Raw genomic sequence first — 19724 nt, 5'->3', positions numbered from 1 at the left:
GCATGGTGATACACCTACCCAAGGCTAACTGAGGAATACCTAAGGTCTTGGCCCATGTCAAATCCATAAAGTTCCCTGCAGCTCCACTGTCCACAAAAACAGAGACCGAGGAACAGAGGCTGCCAAAGGAAACTTTAGCTGGGACTAACAGTGAATTATTTGAGGAGATAAGCTGCAGACCAAAGTGAACCCCCTCACAATTCACTTGGTCGAGACGTTTCCCGACTTGTTCGGACAACTACGGGCAAAATGTCCCTTACCTCCACAGTATAAACAAAGACCAGAATTTTGCCTTCTGGTTCTTTCTTCAGAAGACAGTTTGGAGAGACCTATCTGCATAGGCTCCTCTATGTCCACAGGGATGGAAAAAACACAAGGAGTTGACCCGACAGATGCTCCTTTTTCAGCCCTCCGCTCTCTGAGCCGACGATCAATCTTAATAGAGAGCTCCATGAGTTTATCGAGAGTCTCAGGAGCGGGATACTGAAGGAGACTGTCTTTTATAGACTCAGATAAGCCGAGGCGAAACTGACTGCGCAGGGCTGGGTCATTCCATCCACAGTCGTTCGACCAACGGCGAAACTCCGTACAATAAATCTCTGCGGGATTCCTACTCTGTCTGAGAGCACGCAACTGACTCTCGGCGGATGCCTCTCTATCAGGGTCGTCATACAATAGCCCTAAAGACTTTAGAAAGGCGTCTACAGAAAATAAAGCCGGATCGTCTGTCTTTAAACCAAAAGCCCAGGTCTGAGGACCCACCTGAAGCAGAGAAATAATAATTCCAACCCGCTGAGCCTCCGTACCTGAGGAGACTGGTCTCAAACGAAAATAAAGTTTACAAGACTCTTTAAAATTAAAAAACTGTTTTCTATCCCCAGAAAAACGGTCAGGCAGATGCATTTTTGGTTCAGGAATGACCCTCGGGGAAGTCCGTAACAGATCTTCCTGTGACCTCACCCGAAGAGACAGATCCTGAACCATCTGAGTAAGCTCTTGAATCTGGCTAACTAGAAGCTGGCCAGGATTTGGCCCGACACCGGTGGGATTCATGAGGCCGACAAATCTCCCAACTGAACAAGGGAAAAAATTAACTCCTGTTTAATTTTAAATTTAGTCTGGCCGGTGATAATGTTATGATTCCCGTACTCCAGACCAGAGGAGATCTTATGGCAGAGGTCTGAGTACTGGAAAGATATACTGGTTGTGGGAGCAGGAGAGCCTAGTAACCCCTGGCGCCCTAACTCCGTTGTCTCGCCCGTGTTATCAGAAATCCCCTGCGAGACTATGGTTGCTTGAGCCCATGGCAGCCGCGTTCGAAGGGCGGATTATGTCTGCCCAACCCCGATGCCCCCTCAGGTCTTAATGGGAGACAAAGGGAAATCCGAGACAGGGTGATAACAAGGGGCCCTCTGACTAAGCAACCAGGCCAGGGGTTACAAGCTAACTAACTAAACCAAAAAGTATGTGCGGACTAGCCGCCAGGGAAAAGGACAACCAAAGATCCACTGATCCGTAACTCCTATCCAGCACTGCTGGATACCAGAGTGGATCAGGGGGAGCGGAATCCTCCGCAAAAGCTCCAGAACACAAAGATACAAAATAATAAACAGTAAGCGGTCAAGCCGCAACACACGGCTACGCCGCGACTCACGAACACCACAGGATGTTAAAGGTGCTCGGTCAGACTCCAGGAACAGATGACAATTTCCGAGTACAGGATCACTGAGGACAGGAACAACCGGATTGAGCAGGACTGGAAACTCTCTGTAACCAACACAGGCAAACAGGAAGCTATCACCGGCGTCTGTGAGAAGTCCAAAGGGTGCTTATAACTGTGAGCTCCCCAATCAGGAGCCAGACTGGGTAATCACAAGTAATGCCGTGCAGCTTGCATGCTGCACGGCCAGCACACCATTATACAATTAGAAAAGACCCAGCAACGGGGAACGCGGCCCGAACGTGGCGTCCCCGTTGCTAGGGTCTGAGCGGCTCCGTGCGCCCGGCGTCTAGCGTTGCCAGGGAGCCGGCGGCTGTACGCGCACGGCGTCCCTGGTTGCTAGGCGCCGGGCCGCACCGACGAGCGGACCCCGGCGCCTAACACTGAGAGTATGAACTAGTGTTTTTAAAATTGATGTAGCCCACTTGGCTTTTGCACTAGGCAAAAGTATTTTGCCTAGAGGCAGCAAAGACTGGAAGTGAGCAAAAACCATTTCCAGGGAATGAGACAAATAATCTGATGGTATTATAAACCTGGCTCTGAAGACTACCCTAGAACATGGCTTGTGGAACTTATTTGGTCAGGACTCGCAACACTCTGGTAACACCACATTCGAGGGGAGATGTATCAAACCCTTGAGAGAGATAAAGTGGAGAAATGGGCTGCAACGAAATCTAGTTAATGAAGAAAACCACAGCCCTTCTCACAACTCTCTTCCTTGGAAAAATTATTGATTAAAAAATTATTGATTAATGTATATTTTTTACAGTACAGGTTTCTTTAATATAAATAGGGGGGTTCTGTATGAAATATTGATGGTCAGGATGCTGGTGGTCACATGACCGTTCGCGGCATCCTGACAATAAGGATCCCGACTCCGGACAGGGGTAAGTATTTTATCCCTCTCCTGCCGCCTACCCTAACCCATACCCTTGGGTGGCGGTTAGGGCTAATCAGTAGGATGTGGGGGCTAGGATTATCCCTTGGGGGGTCCTACAGCTAACCACCCTCTAGTGCCTAACCCTAACCCTCTCCCCCAGGCCCTAACCTCCAGCCCGATACTTATCTTCGCATTCCGGCAGTCGGTGTTCCAGTGCCGGTTTCCGTAGTGGTGTTGGGATTCTGGCATCGGTCAAGTGAATGCCGGCATACATACCGCCGGGATGCCGAATGCATCCCAAATAGGGCTATTGGGGAAAAAAATATTTATGAGGAGAAAGACCTATTGCTATACTGAAATATAATTTATATATTATCTATATCACTATAAAAAGAGTGGGGGTTTCTACAGACACAGGTCTCTTTTTTAAGGGGGGCTTTCAGTGGGTATCTGGTCTCTGGGTCAACAGCACTTAGGTTGACACACCTTAGGTCAACGCCTATTGGCTGACAGTGACTAGGTTGACACCAGTAATAAGTCGACATGGAAAAAGGTTGACATGAGTTTTTTTTTTTTTAAATTAACTTGCTCATACTTAACGATCCATGTGGACTACAATTGGGAATGGTAACCTGTGCTGAGTGCAACGGTAGTTGAGCGAGGCACCTTGCCTGAAGCATGGTGAGCGAACACGGTGCACTAATTGGGGTTCCCGGTCACTTTACGCAGAAAACGACAAGAACCCCCCATAAAAACCGCATGTCGGCCTTTTTCCATGTCGACCTTGTTCATGTTGGTCTAATGGTCGCGTCGACTTATTTCCTGTGTTGACCTACTCACTGTCGACCAATAAGTGTCGACCTAATGTGTTTCGACCCTGAGTACCATACCCCTTTCAGTGGTAGTCAAATGAAATTTAATTTTTATTGACGTCAACGTACATATCAGTGAATTATTGAAAGTTCTTTAATATAAGGTATCTTTTATTTTTTGCAGCCTTTTAATATATTGATCTCTCTCCTCTGTTAACTTGTGTTCTTTGTTGTATGTCAAAATGTTTGTAAAATAGACTTTTTATGCACACGTAATGCATTTTGTTTCAGATAAGGACCCCACGCTGTAATTATAGGAGGCGAAATTATATTTACAGTATTGATGGAAGCGGAAGGCAGACAACTAAAACAGCAAAACAGTCAATAAAGCCTGTGACACATTTAAAACTCATCAATGTTTTTCCATAGCAAACTTTTCCGCTGAGTTTTATTTCTCCTGTTGAATAGGAAGATTAAATGCACAAAGACGATAATCGTAGTTTGAAAATAACAGAAGAACCCATTTCCATTAGATGTAGATGTCAAATGAGCAATGTTTAAATCATACTTCGTTTTTTGTGACCACAGTTGTTTGAAGGATGCTTTTTTATATGCTTAACTCTATTTTTGTTACATAGAGGAGGAAGAGGATGAGGAAATGGTGGAACTTAAAACAGACCATGACTCTGAATTTGAAAATCAAGAGGAAAAGCAAGATTCAAAAGAAGGTAAACAAAGTTACATTGATTGCTTTCATAGCGTAATTGTTAATTAGAAACACCGGAATGACTGTGCAATAATTAAATCGTCCATTAAGTCTTATTCAGGGATCAGAAGAGACTTTAGCAAGGTACTGCAGATCGGGACTGGTTCAAAGATGTGCGCTATAGGGTTTTTATCGCAGTTGACGGATGTTTAACGATCTGCTCTGCTCAGTTTCCGTTGCTCTTCTCCCCTCAGCAGCCCCATTACACCATTCTGAGATCGCAAATTCTTTTTGAGAAGTGAAACGGAAAGCTGAGCTTTCCATGCTCCTATGAATAGCTTCTCCCCATAATACTGTATGGGATAGTTGTTATGCTTACACTCAGTTCTGTAAGTTTATAGGCGCTGCCTTGTGATGCTCAAACAATTACCCACTGCCCAGCAGTCTTTTAGCCTCCTGCAATGCTAGGCATCTTCTATAGCAGCCGCCTTTCCAGGGTGAATTAGGTCCACCCCGTACTCAGATGCCCCCAGGTTTTATGTATGGACAAGGTCACTATCGGAGGCTGTGCAGGGGTAAATGCAGTATGGTGAGACGTTCACCAGACACAACCTTACTACAATGCTAAGGCACAGACTGAGGGGTATCTAAGGAGTGCACGTGAGTGCAACAATGCACAGGATGTAATAAGCAACTTAATCAAATATAAATGCAACAATGCACAAGGTGAGACAATAAAGAAATATAGGCAAAGACAGTGCCTGTGTGGAAATTCCACACCAAAACCTGAATACAAGATTAGCTGGATCTGATCAGGAAAGCAGTCAGACAGGGTCTCAGAATCACGAGTGTTCACAGGCTGACAGGTTCTCACTTAGAGCAGGAACTTATAACCAGCAATTTGGGAGAGACCAGGAAGGGAATATAAATGGTGCTTGCACCAATCAGAATCCTGTAGTCTAATTAAACCTAACTCTATGCAGCTGCCCTGCTGCACGTACATTACACCCTAAACAACGGGGAATGCCGTCTGCCTCCGGCGTCCCCGTTGCAAGGAGTCCGGCAGCTTCCAGCGCACGGTGTGCGCCTGTTGCTAGGCGCCGGGTGGGGACCAGAGGACCTTGCGCTAGGCGCCGGACAGGGACCAGAGGACCTTGCGCTCTGCGTCCTCCTGTTACAGGCTCCGGGCGGGGGTCAGCAGGAGGCACGGCATCCCAGCTCCTGGGCAACGGCTGGGAAGCGCGCCTCCCTGCGCTAACAATAGCTAGCTAACTGTAGCAGAACTACAAGTTCCAGCATGCCCTTTCTTTCTCTGGGAAAATGACGCAAGGACAACTGCGACTGCACCCAACTCAAAATTAGGCCCAAAGTGTGAGGCTAACCGTAATTACGTGTCTCTGATATAGGGGGTTATGCAGAGTTGGTCACAGATTTTGCAATCTTAGCAAAATCTGCAACCACAGAAATCACATGCTGGATGCCGCCCAGCACAGGGCAAGGCCTCCCAGCATGTGGGCACCGCCCTGCAATGCCATCGCAATTCAATTCATCGCAAATGCCTCAATTAGAGGTTGACCCCTGCCTACGCAGCATGGCTGCTTATATAGGAACACTGATGCCATGTTTCCAATCGTAAGAAATACAGGCAACGTAATTGTCCGGCTCCAAAAACGGCCTGCTTTTCCAACGACCCCCCCCCTTCCATCTCCGCTTTGCTGCCCCCGGCCGTCCTTCACCTGTCAATCATTATGCGATCGCATCCTCCCAGTATGTGATTGCATAATGACTGGTTGTACGCTTGCACTACAACCGCTGCACGTGTACAGATGGCTGATGAGTGCCCCTTTGTGCGATCACAGCAGCTGCGACAGGGTCTGAATAAGGCCCTGGATTACCCTTTTTCTATGTCATATAAAGTACGCCTGATCTCGGACTTATCATAATATGAAGATATTCAGGATTGGAAACCGATTTATGAGCTCGGCCTTTCTTGTTAAACTTCACTTACACTTTCTGTTTGTATTTTTTATTTGATGTTGTTTATTTTAAGATTATTGCAATACATGATTTATACAAGTACCTCCTGGTGTGCAATGCATTAAAGGGACCTCTGTCTTATCTATAAGTGGTAGCACCTTCCCCTATTCATATAACACCATTAGCTACATATTTTGACTATTTCGTAGGAATGATGTGTTTTTTGAGGTTGTGAGAGAAACATTTTTTTTTACTGGTGCGGTGAATTCAAACATTCAGAAAGCATATATAGTCTGCGTCTGGTGTTGGACGCTTAAATCACTTCTCTATGGTTCCTTTTATGTCTGTGTTATAGCCCCTCCGAGAGAGCTGACCGAGGAAGAAAAACAGCAAGCCGTCCACTCGGAGGAGTTTTTGATCTTTTTTGATCGCACCATCCGTGTCATCGAGAGAGCTCTGGCCGAAGACTCGAATATATTTTTTGACTACAGCGGGAGAGATCTGGAAGATAAAGAAGGGTAAATCTCATACAGTTCCATCAGTTATTTCCCAAATCATTATAGCGACTGGTGACGAAGAGAGATGTACTATAAAATCATAGCAATACTGAGTAAGCTTTGGCATACGCAAACCGCCGAGGGCTGCGACCATCGGTCTAGATGGTGACCGGATGCTGCGTTTCGGACACTCGGTTCACAGATGCTGGCAGGATTCTCCTATTTCATACAGATGCCTCCTACAGCATTTAAATTGCATTGAAGATGAGCGTAAATTGAAGGATTTTTTCCTTAATAGTGGGCTTGAATCTACAGGGAAGCGACTGACAATACTAGGGTGGCCAATCCCCGGCCACCTGGGATTGGTTTGTTTCATGTGTCCCCGCCCCTTCCCACACACATAACTCACCACCATTGTACTTGGGAGGGCGGGTGGATAACTTCCTCCAGTTCGGTGAGGTCCGTGCGGCAGGCAGCTGGCTGCACAAGTGACCTCTGACTTCACGTCACGCTCACGTCACGTCACGCTGCGCAGGGGTTGACGGAAGCCAGGCAGCGTCTGAGCCTCCTGAAGACGCTCAATGCTGCCCGGCATTAAAAAACAAAGGGCCGCTTGATCCCAAAATCCCCGGGATTGGAGCTCCCAATCCCAGAATTGAATCCCGGCCGATTATTGGCCTAAATCTCAGGATCCCGCCGATCCCGGAATTGGCCACCCTAGCCAATACCAACCACATCAGATTATAGCCCAGTATTAAGGAAAAAATTCCTTCACTTTATGCTCATCTTCAATGCAGTTTAAATAAGCAATTAATATGTTATTATGTCATAGCACTATCATAAACAAAACCACTGTGACATAATTTGTACGCTAATTAGTAATTAAATATGATCCAGACACTACTGAGAGCTCTGTTCTCTCCTTGAGTAGCAGGGAAACCACCACCCAGCCTGAACTAATTACTCAACAACAAAAGCTTCAATAAAATCCTCTCCCCGGGGGCTCATTTAATAACAAAGCTCAAATGTGCTATAACCCCAACAACTCCGTCACGGTATCCGTTCACATGGTCGACCATGTTATGGTCGACAGTCATTATGTCGACCACTGTTGGTCGACATTGATATGGTCGACATGGACACATGGTCGACACATGAAAATGTTCGACACATGAAAGGTCGACACATGAAAAGGTCGACATGAGTTTTTTAACTTTTTTTTCTTTTGGGGAACTTTTCCATACTTTACGATCCACGTGGACTACGATTGGAACGGTAATCTGTGCCGAGCGAAGCTGTAGCGGAGCGAAGGCACCATGCCCGAAGCATGGGCGAGCGGACGCGGTGCACTAATTGGGGTTCCCAGTCACTTTACGCAAAAAACGACACCAAAAAAAGTTAAAAAACTCATGTCGACCTTTTCACGTGTCGACCTTTCACGTGTCGACCATTTTCATGTGTCGACCATGTGTCCATGTCGACCATGTCAATGTCGACCAATAGTGGTCGACCTAATGACTGTCGACCATAACATGGTCGACCATTCATACCGGAACTCTCCGTCACATTAGACATTTGTTTTCATTAAGGGTCATTTACAAAAATTGTGCTCCCCGCAGGTCAAGTGTCTTTTGCGCCTGTTTTTATGAAAATATTTTATGCAAAACGCTTTGATTTTACATGTGAAAATGGCGGCCTCCGCTGGGGTATGTAATGATTTTTCAGGTAGTTCCCCAGATCTCTCATCCTGCCCACTTCCTAGTAAAGTGGGCAAGATATGAAGATAATACTGGACATCATGGGTCTGTGCGGAGTGGGCAGGGCTAAATGATGCGAAATGTGTCGTTTTAGCCCAAATTCATCCCCACGGACCCACAATTTGCAGCATTTTGCTACGGGCGAGCTAATAATATGAAAGACCGGTCCTGCCCTTAGATAACAGAGAGGAGATTCATAAAGTCTGCAAGTTTGACCCTGGGTCAAGAGGGTCCCACACCACTCACTCGACATCCATCGCCCACACGTCACTATTACTGACGACTCTGCAGAAATCACTGGGAAAATGACACCGCCACCATTTTCTAGGAGATTTGCACACATGACGTACACTCACAGGGATTGGACACGTGCCCCTTCTTCTCTTAAAATACCCCTGCTGCCGGTCAGCCCAAGCAGTAAGTTACTCCTATGTACAAAACATCATCCTTCTACAGCTGTATAAAGCCAGATCATACAGCATAGGTGACACATGAAAAGCATAGCCTACATGGGGCCCAAATCTTGCATAAAAAAGTGTTTTGGTGGATCTGGAATCACATTGCCTAATTTGTTCTGATTTTCATAGTCTAATATTGTCAGACATCAGGGATGCTAACTTCTGATTCTAGAATGTACCCCACTTTTTAACTATGTCTAGTGGCGTAGCCGCTAGGACACATATTCAGCAAATATGGATGGCCTTCTACTTGTGATGTCATCGCACAGGGCTCCTGAGATAGAAAGTTTCCCGTATCAGCTAACCAAGCAGTGAATTTTCTTCCACAGCGTCCAAGTGTGGAATAGAGTGATATTTTCATTACAGCCCACACCAACAGAACCCTTGGCCCACATCGCCGGTATATCGCTGTCATCCTTGTTGCTATGCCACCGCTTTTGCTAAATTCCTTATAGACCCATTTCTAGAACAGTTCTTAACTCCCGTTTAATTTTTTAACTGATTCAATCAATAATTGAAGCCAAACGTGTTTCTCTAATTACTGAGTTCAACCAAGGATAATTCAGTAGGGAAGGGAGCTGGAGAAACGGGTGCAGCGATCTCTGTTCCCTTGGTACTTGGTGTTGTAGCCATAAATGGGATCAAATTCTGCTCCAAACACTAACAATAGATTTGAGCGCTGAGACACTGGATGCCATTGGAGACGCTAATTGTACATCCTCATTAGTGTTTAACTCAATATAATAGCTAAAAACACCAGGGACCACTAAAGGGAAAAGCTGTGTATACCCAAGAGAAGACATGGCTCTATAGTTTAATTGGGTAATTAATTATGCTTGTGTTTGATTATCTGAAGAGACAGATATTAGCTATAGGCTAAACAACAGGCAATGCCCGGAAGATTATGTACCAATGGCAATTCTGGTATCTGGATGATAGATAGACGTGTCTGGGTAGACAGTCGACACCACATGGTTGACGTGCATTAGGCCGACATGTACATTAGGTCAACAGATGAAAGATCGGCATTGCTTAAGGTCAACGGGTACAAAGGTCAACAGGTTCAAAAGGTCAACTTCACAAGGGTCGACACACAAATGGTTGACGTTAGTTTGACATATTTTCCCAACATTTGTTTGATTTACTATCCACATGAACTAAGAGTGGGAATAGTAACCTGTGGCGAGCTCAGAGAGCCACCTTGCCCGAAGCGTGGTGATCAAAGAGAGCCCACGAAGGTCTATATTTGTACTGATGGTGGTCACATATTACTAAACATACAAGATTTGACCCAAAAACGGAAAAAATTGTGTCAACCATTTGTGTGTGTCAGTTATTGATTTGTGTGTGTGTGTGTGTGTGTGTGTGTCAGTCAGTCATTGTCATGTCGACCATTTGGTGTCTACCTATTGACTGTTGACCTAAATACTGAAAGTTTTCTATACCGCACCTGGCAATTCTCAGCTTCTACTATACACTAACTTTACAGTAATCGCCTTGTATAGAGTGCTAGAACCGTTTAACTGGCATTGACTGTAAAAAAATGATTCCCATATATTACACTCCGTGATCCGTGTACATGCAGCCTCACAGATAACACAGCTCCATAAAATGTTACTCAGAACATTTCATTATAAGCACCAATGGGAAAAAAAATGTTTTATTAGCCCCTCTCCAACTCTGTGGAAGGTTAGGTCCACAGTGATGTTTCTCCCGGCATACAGGAGCAGAGATTAGCATGTAGGAGTGAGAAATCGAATGTTTCTTTCACGCTCCAATGTTCCCTGAACGCCCAGAGTAACTAGCAGAGCTAATGTAACCTAAGGGGAATCTATTAATAGCTATGTAAATGATCAGTGTACGTCATCCTAACTTACAGCTTCAGCATCTCAGCTTCTGGTAACTGTGGCAGTCGTACTGACCTCTCTTACAGCCTGATTCAGAGGTGGAAGTAGATGTGAATGTGGGTGCTTGTATGGCGGTTGCCTATCTTCGGCTTTGGCCCTCATTCCGAGTTGATCGCACGCTGCCGATTTTCACAGCGCAGCGATCAGGAAACTACTCCGCATGCGTATGCACCGCAGTGCGCACGTGCTTCGAACGGGCACAAACAGCATTGTTGCTGTGCAATGCTTCTAGCGACGATTCCATTCGCACAGCCATTCGCAAGGAGATTGACAAAAAGAAGGCATTTATGGGTGTCAACTGACCGTTTTCTGGGGGAGTGGTTGGAAAAACACAGGCGTGTCCAGGCGTTTGCAGGGCGGGTGCCTGACGTCAATTCCGGGACCGGACAGGCTGAAGTGATCGCAAGTGCTGAGTAAGTTCAGACCTACTTAGAAACTGCAAAAAACTTTTTGGGCCCACTCGGCTGCACATGCGATTGCACACTTGCAAAGCGAAAATACACTCCTCCGTGGGCGGGTGATCAGCTTGGAATGAGAGCCTTTATGCAAATGATGCTACAAAGCGCTGGTGTACATCCGTGTGTATGACTATGCATGGCCTGAGATTCCCACTGCCAGCGTCTGTAAACGATGTAAAACCGCCTGGTGCGTCTTTAGATGCCACCATTGGTTGCTCTATGGAAACTTGCACCTGCCCTATTATAAGGGCAGATCTTCTATCTGAATATTGCCTCCAATGTGAACGATTGAACATCTGTGTATGCAAACACTTCAGCTACATGCCTGCGACACTCCCATAGCACGCCATAACACAGGCCATCTCCGGGCTTCTCTTAGCCACCTCCCAGTCACCGCTCAGGAACACCCATCACTTTTCCAAGGCATTTCTGACATAGAGCCTGATTCATGTTTGTAAGTAATTGTAAGCCGATGTGAAATTCCGTGTCATTAACATTCCGATGCAGCAGGAGGCGTCTGTAGGAGATAGACGCCTAGCAATAGAGAGGATCCGAGTGCTGCGTGTGAAGATGCAGCTTCGGATCACCATTGCCACCATCCATCGTGGTCGTGATCCGATGGATGGATCATTTTCTATGTGATGGTTACAGGCACCGGCCAGTCTGTGCAAGCTGAAGCTTACTCGGGCTGGCTGTAGGATCTGGACACCCGTGTCCTGGAAGTCTGCGTCCGGCAGACTATGGGCCCATCACGCCTGCCCCCTCTCCGCTCTCCAGATAACCCAGCATGTCAATCATGCTGCGGGTGACAGGAAGCTGCGAGTGACATCACAAGAACCGTCCTGAGTGTGCACATTGTCTGGCAGGTGTGAGAGTGCACTAACCTCTTTGCCAGCCAGTGCTGGATAACTCTGCACATGCATGACCTGCCTTTGTCAGTTCATACAACAGTCCATTGTGTACTACTATTCAGATTTATTTAATTATAATAAGTAACAAGTAGGACTAGTGCTTAACATTAACTTGTTCTTACTTTCAATTTCATCTATCTCTGAGTGCACTATGTATGTATTACTTTTAGTCTACCTACATATATTCAGATGTTCTAGGAATAATAAGCTTTAAAAAAATTAGTTTTATTGAAAGATGTAAAATAAATCAAATCAAAGCCTAATAACATTATTAATACCTGTATTAGAAAGCATTAAAGTATGGTTGATCAAGGTTTATAATACATGAATATATTTTTTCTCATTAAAACATTAATGCAAAAAAAATGGCTTAAACCCCCCCACCCCCCCCCCCCCCACCCCCAAAGAAAGGGTTTAAACCAGTAAAAGGTTTTTTTTTCCCAACCCTGTCCATAGGCGGGATGTAATAGCATTCGCGTTTGCCGGAGGTGTGGGATGCCGGCTGAACGCAGACTTTTTTTTTAAAGCGGCAGTCATTTACAGTACAAAACCATGCCTTGTAAATAAATGACTGCCGCTTTTAAAAAAGCCGCAAACTCGGACGCTATTGCATCCTGCCTCATTTCCTTTAAATTGTATGTTACAGATTACCAAATACAATTCTTAATAATGCTTACTGTGTTCACGTTCCCAGATTGCTATTTATTGCAGTTTACCTTCTATAGGAAAAATGTAAAAAGTCCTCTTCTCATATGTATAACGTGGTCTGTTTCTCCTGTTTAAAGGGACATTCAAGCTGGCGCCAATCTGTCATTTAATCGTCAGTTCTATGATGAACATTGGTCCAAGCATCGTGTGGTTACGTGTCTGGACTGGTCTCTGCAGGTAACACAAAGACAAGTATATTTAATGTGATAGAAAGGTAAATAGTATTGTCCAAACAGATAAGTGATGTGAATATATCTTTATATTACTATAAGGGCCATGCACTATTGCTATGCACCAGTGGTTCCCAAACGTTCTTGAATCAAGGTGCTCTAGAGTGCCGGCATATTTTCACAGCACCCCTAGGTCAAAAGTTTTTTATTGGGAAATTCAGCAAAAAATTATTAAATTCAGTAAATTGTGTTCCTGCCATCCTCAGGGTCAGTTATGTGGTGGTGGGCAGGCTTGTGCTTCTGCAGTGTACGGATCGTTGGGTCGACTCACCTTAGGTCGACAGTCATTAGGTCAAACACTGAAGGTCGACATGGGAATTTGGTCGACATGCACTAGGTCGACATGGGCATTAGGTCAACGTACTAGGTCGACAGGTGGAAAGGTCGACATGAGTTTTTGGACTTTTTTTGTTGTTGTTTTCTTTGTAAAGTGACCGGGAGCCCCAGTTAGTGCACCGTGTCCCCTTGCATGGCTCGCGAGCTTCGGGCAAGGTGCCTCGCTCCGCTGCCGCTTTGCTCAGCACAGGTTACCATTCCAATCGTAGTCCACGTGGATCGTCAAGTATGGAAAAATAAAAAAAATGTGAACAACTCATGTCGACCTTTTGACCTAGTACATGTCGACCCAATGACCATGTCGACCTATTGACCATGTCGGCCTAATGCATGTCGCCTGTCAGTGGTCGACCTAATGACTGTCGACCTAAGCTGTGTCGACCTAACGACTGTATCCCCTTCTGCATGTCCACATATTTTATGATCAGCCGTCACCAGTAATGGTTTTGCCTATCACACCATAGATTATTTGATTTGGTCTTGGACCACAAAACTGGCACCTCTGCAAATGGCAGCACCCATTTTTCATATACAAATATCCAATTTTCTTTCATGCAGATACAAATAAGTCGGTTTAAAGAAGCTACAGTACCACTCGTTTATCTCTGAAAAAATATAGATTCTTTTCAAACCCCAAATGAGGAAAAACAAATGGCATGGCGTCAGAATAAAAGCTGTACGGACACTCTCTACATTAGGATTCATTGATTATGAGTAGTCTGTCAGGATCCCGGTGATCAGGAGACCAACACCGGGATACCGACAACCAGAATACCAGCGGTGAGGACAGCACATCCCCTTGCGTGCTCGCTGCACTCGCCCCGCTTAGGACCCGGTCGCACAGGGTTATATCCCCCCTCGGGTGGTGGCTTGGACCACCACCCGAGTGGGAATGACCTCGGCCACCACTGGAAAAAAAAACTTTCCACCATATTAAGCCCCACACAGTAATGCACCTTGCACCATATTATGCCACACACCGCAATGCCCGTGATACGTTATGCCCTACAGTAAAGCTTCTAATTACTTTTACATTACCTGCTTGTTGCCAGGAGTTTCATGCACTGGGTGTCATGCTCATTGCCAGGGGTTTCATGCTCTGGCATCCATACTCGTTGCCAAGGGGAATGGTCGTTACCAAGGGGGTGTAAGTACATTTGCTACTCTGCTCCAGGGGGGTGGAGTTTTGCAGAATGAAGCGGTTGCATCATGACACAACCGCTTCATTCCGCGAAACTCTGCCCCCCCCCCCCCCCCCCAAGCGGAGTAGTATGCTAGAAGAATGAGGGGGAGCAGAAGGAGCCACAAAGTGCCGCGGCGGGCGCTCCGTGCGATTGCAGGGCTCACCCGCCACAAGAAACTGTATTGACAATGTTTTCCTGGCCGATCCACCAGCCAACAAACCAACATATTGTGCTGCTCGATAGCGCCATGCCATTATTAACAATGGGGGTAATTCCAAGTTGATCGCAGTAGGAATTTTGTTAGCAGTTGGGCAAAACCATGTGCACTGCAGGGGAGGCAGATATAACATGTGCAGAGAGAGTTAGATTTGGGTGGGTTATATTGTTTCTGTGCAAGGTAAATACTGGCTGCTTTATTTTTACACTGCAAATTAGATTGCAGATTGAACACACCACACCCAAATCTAACTCTCTCTGCACATGTTAAATCTGCCTCCCATGCAGTGCATATGGTTTTGCTCAACTGCTAACAAAATTCCTGCTGCGATCAACTTGGAATTACCCCCAATATCTTTTGATTGACCGCGCAGCATGGCCAACCAGAAAATACCGTTAACGTCACGCAGGAGCAAACGATTGCAGGTATACACTGCACGATCCGGATGATATGTCGCTCCGACTTGGCCATAAACAACATATCGTACCGATGTCCTCCTGGTGTGTACCCGGCCTTAGTGACCCTTGATAACCAAGTTTGGGAGCCACTGCTTTAGACCTTATGTATTTTTATTTACACGCCCATACTGTTACTGTGCGTAATTGCTTCAGGCAGATTTACCAAGAGACAGTGGAACTATCTATGAGATGGGCTTACCATATTGCCATATCGGCTAGAGGTGTCAGTCAGCCAATAGGAAGAACTGTCTAGCTCCGCCCTCTGCACAACAACGCACACAGTTTTACGGAGGGATACTTAATTTTAAGAATATTATTGCATTAATCAGTAAGTTAATCATCAACTCCATAAAATACATTTCCCCTTGTGTCATAAAAAAGATCTTTTTACTGTACAAATAATGCTTGTTCCAAAATCCAACTTTGGGGAACTTTTATCAAATTTTGGAGAGAGCTAAAGTGTAGCCGCTGCCCATAGAAACCAATCAGCTCCTTATTGTCATTTTACAGATTGTGCTAGAAAACTGACAGTTACTGTAGATGCTAATTAGATGTTGTCTGCAACTTCACCACATTATCTCTCTCCAAGATTTGATAAATCTCCCCCTTAATACTGTATGATGCAACAGGGAAAAATAATTAGCTAAATCACTTTTCACTGTGTCTTCCAGTATCCAGAGCTGATGGTGGCGTCTTATAATAATAATGAGGACGCCCCTCACGAACCTGACGGTGTCACCTTAGTGTGGAACATGAAGTTCAAGAAAACGACGCCGGAATATGTATTTCATTGTCAGGTGGGGGCAAATACATTTTGATTCTCTTTTGTTTTATGTAACAAATTCCTATGTTTGCAACACATTTCAGTGCAGTAAAAATAAATAGCATGAGATGTGTTTCTTTAGGTATCCAATAATAACATTAGATTCACATATTGCGTAAAGAAAAAGAAAAAAATACATGTCTACATACAGTGATTGTCTTTACGCCATACGGCGCGAGAAGCCCGTCATGACTTAGACGCTCTGGGAGGAGTAGCAGCGCGCCAATTGTTCTTTAAATTCTGCGTCTTGGTAGAATCGCAATGCAGTGAAAAGCCGCTTTATACTGCAATTTTAACCACACAGGAATTGGGTTTACTCATGTACAAAGTTGCAGATGAAGCACAACGTAACTTGGCGTGACAAAAAGCTGCAGTCGCCTCATCGCAGCACCTCCTGTACAGATCCAAACTCAGTCGCACACAGATGTACAAGAGCCACGAGCACCAGCAGTCAGTGCAAGTGAAGCAGTATTTATGTAAAGATGACGTACATTTGGAGCAAAAAGGCACTCACTGTGGCAGAGTTGCACACGATCTGGTGCACCAAGGGGGCTACTGTCACGCCTGAAGCCACAGTGTATGAGGACACATCTGTACTGTATATTGTTTGCAAATCAAGAGTTCAGCCTTCATGTAGGACCTTTCCTTCATCTTCCCATTTGGGACAATTCCCAGATGTGGTTGCTGATGATTATCATGGCAACTGGAGACCTGCGGATTACCACTGGATTTTCCGAGCCTCCCTCCGCTCACTCCGGCACGCTGCATCATTTACATTCCATTTGTATGTGGCTCTGCGTTCAGGATAAAATCTTATTTCTACACTGTGGGGAGATTGATCGTGGGGAGCCTACTTACTAAGGGCTCTTTTATATATTTTTTTTTTTAGCACAAGACTTCATGTAAACACTTAAAGTCAAAACAGTCTCTATTTTAAACATAGTACAGCAGAATCTTTAATGGGTAATAATGGAGAGTGAGTCTAAACATACTTAGAATATGAATTGCTTGGCATACACAGGGGAATCATGTAGGATTATGATAATTTCTGTCAATTTTTCCTTCTTCAAATAAACCGTACACTTAACCATCGATTACTGTGTAAATGGGGAGAGGCTTTTTGTGCTGCCTAATACTGTGATTACATTAATTAATGTACAAGAGGTTATTTAAGAAGTGCAAAATATTCGGGGCACCTGTCAAAAGACTCCTTGGTGGCTCTGTGGGCTGTGATTAATGCATGCCGTTGAGGTACAGTATGTCTTTCTTATCAATTTCTTATTGTTTATATTTTTTTTACTGAGATAACATGTAACGTGTTGACCTTTTTGAAGGTTGAAGGGTCGCCCATGTGACACCTTATGTGTATCGTGATACTCATCACTGAACTACTGTTAGGGTTTGTACTGCGCGGTAACTTATAGCGACTGCTATAGAACCTATGGTGCGGGATATTCTTCACCAATAGCAGCCTCAATCCCAGTAATAGGCCTATAGCGTTGCTAACAGCACCAGTGCGGATAGCAACAGGAGACGAAGCACAAATGGAAACACACAGATCAACGAGAAGGAGCAAAAGACAATGAGAATAGTCAGGAACAGTCCAAAGTCTAAAGGAAGTAAAAATGGAGAATGGTCAACACTGCAACTGTGGTCAAAATTACAGGCAAGGCGGAAAAAGGCAGTTGAAGGGTTAATCCAAAATGGGGCATACACAGAGGGTCCAAAAATAAATTACAAAATATAGGAACAAGCAAGGGGGCCACAACATTTTTAAGTTGTGTGTGTGTGTGTGTGTGTGTGTGTGTGTGTGTGTGTGTGTGTGGGGAGGGGGGGGGTGGTAAAAATATAATTACATTTTTGGAGCCCCTAAATTGTTGAATGTTGCTCCTCGGAGGCAGATGGACTCACCAGCCACACCACCTGCCTTACAGAGCCCAACCACCACAAGGCATCACACTAGCAGTTTATCTACTAAAAAGTGTTACATTAATAATAATAAGTAGCAACTTAATTGCTAGAAGTGTTAAGTGAGAAGTAGCAATTAAACTGTTAAAAAGTGTTACGTCAGTTGAAAATGCTAAACAGTGTTATAACAAGTGTTACAACAATGATGTCCTGAAGCAGCCCAGCCTCATAAACCCAGGAAACCCCATGCCCTGAACCCAGGGGCATCGGAATGGGGGGAGGGGCAAGGGGGCAACTCGCTCCCCCCAAATCATGAGAGAGGCACCATTCACTCGGACCCACAACTGCATGCCTGTGCAGCAGATATCAGCAGCTTCAGCACTGCCTGCGCTGTATTAGAACTGCAGCGGTGCATCCGGCACTGATACTTCATACAGCAGACAGCACTGAAGCTGCCTTCCCCTTGGGCTCTGGCCAGCGCCGGCGCGATGCATACGTGGGCTTTGCAAGCCGCGTAGAGCGCCGGTCAGTGGAGGGCACCGCTGCTCAGTGAGTGAGTCACCTTCCCTCACTGTACAGCGCACGCCCACCCGCCAGATCCCAGCGGCTCCACGGGTGATGTGCCTCCTCCGCCCAGCCCTCCTCTCCTACCTGCCTGTCTGTTTGGCCGTCCGCCGCGGCTCCCAGCGGCTCCATGATTGATGACGGTCCTCCTCTGCCCGGCCCTCCACTCCCGTGGCTCATGCTAGACACAGGTCAGAGGGGTCTGGGGGGAAGGGAACATAAGGAGATGCTGTGGGACACAAAGGCAAAGAGCTGCAGGAGGGACAGGGAGCTGGGACCATGTCAGAGAAGGTCTCTCTCTCTCTCCCCTCTCCCCCCCTCACTCCCTCACCCCCCACACTCTCTCACCCTCCCCACATTCTCACCCTCCCCTCTCTCTCTCTCCCCCTCCCTGCCCCCCCCCCCTTCTCTTTTTCTCTCTCCCCTACTGTGTAATGTGACATACTCTACTGTGCGGTGTAATGTGACAGACTCTACTGTGCGGTGTAATGTGACAGACTCTACTGTGCGGTGTAATGTGACAGACTCTACTGTGCGGTGTAATGTGACAAACTCTACTGTGCGGTGTAATGTGACAGACTCTACTGTGCGGTGTAATGTGACAGACGCTACTGTGCGGTGTAATGTGACAGACTCTACTGTGCGGTGTAATGTGACAGACTCTACTGTGCGGTGTAATGTGACAGACTCTACTGTGCGGTGTAATGTGACAGACGCTACTGTGCGGTGTAATGTGACAGACTCTACTGTGCGGGTTAATGTGACGGACTCTACTGTGCGGTGTAATGTGACAGACGCTACTGTGCCGTGTAATGTGACAGACGCTACTGTGCGGTGTAATGTGACAGACTCTACTGTGTGGTGTAATGTGACAGACGCTACTCTGCGGTGTAACGTGACAGACTACTGTACGGTGTAACGTGACAGACGCTACTCTGCAGTGTAACGTGACAGACTCTACTGTGCGGTGTAATGTGACAGACGCTACTCTGCGGTGTAATGTGACAGACTCTACTGTGCGGTGTAATGTAACAGACGCTACTGTGCGGTGTAATGTCACAGACGCTACTCTGCGGTGTAATGTGAGTAACGGATGCTACTGTGCGCTGTAATCGTGAGTAACTGATGTTACTGTGAGGTGTAATGTGAATTGGTACTTTTCTGTGGCCATGCCTCTTCCACATGAAACCATGCTTACCAAGAAAATTAGGCT

At 45.8% G+C, this 19724-nt stretch overlaps 1 protein-coding gene across 7 annotated transcripts in view; it reads left to right on the top strand.

Moving 5' to 3' along the window:
* DYNC1I1 (dynein cytoplasmic 1 intermediate chain 1) overlaps positions 1-19724 on the top strand; it is an 837173-nt gene that overhangs the window by 458183 nt on the left and 359266 nt on the right. For all 7 annotated transcript variants that reach the window (XM_063921359.1, XM_063921362.1, XM_063921358.1 and 4 more), the window contains 4 exons: positions 4051-4140; positions 6451-6613; positions 12869-12968; positions 15888-16013. In XM_063921359.1, the coding sequence (XP_063777429.1) occupies positions 4051-4140; positions 6451-6613; positions 12869-12968; positions 15888-16013 (479 nt within the window). The remainder of the gene's footprint in view (positions 1-4050; positions 4141-6450; positions 6614-12868; positions 12969-15887; positions 16014-19724) is intronic.

This window comes from Pseudophryne corroboree, chromosome 5, assembly GCF_028390025.1.
Source record: "Pseudophryne corroboree isolate aPseCor3 chromosome 5, aPseCor3.hap2, whole genome shotgun sequence".
NCBI lineage: Eukaryota > Metazoa > Chordata > Amphibia > Anura > Myobatrachidae > Pseudophryne > Pseudophryne corroboree.
The sequence above is the reverse complement of the archived record's forward strand: the minus strand, read 5'-3'. Positions and strand labels throughout refer to the sequence as shown.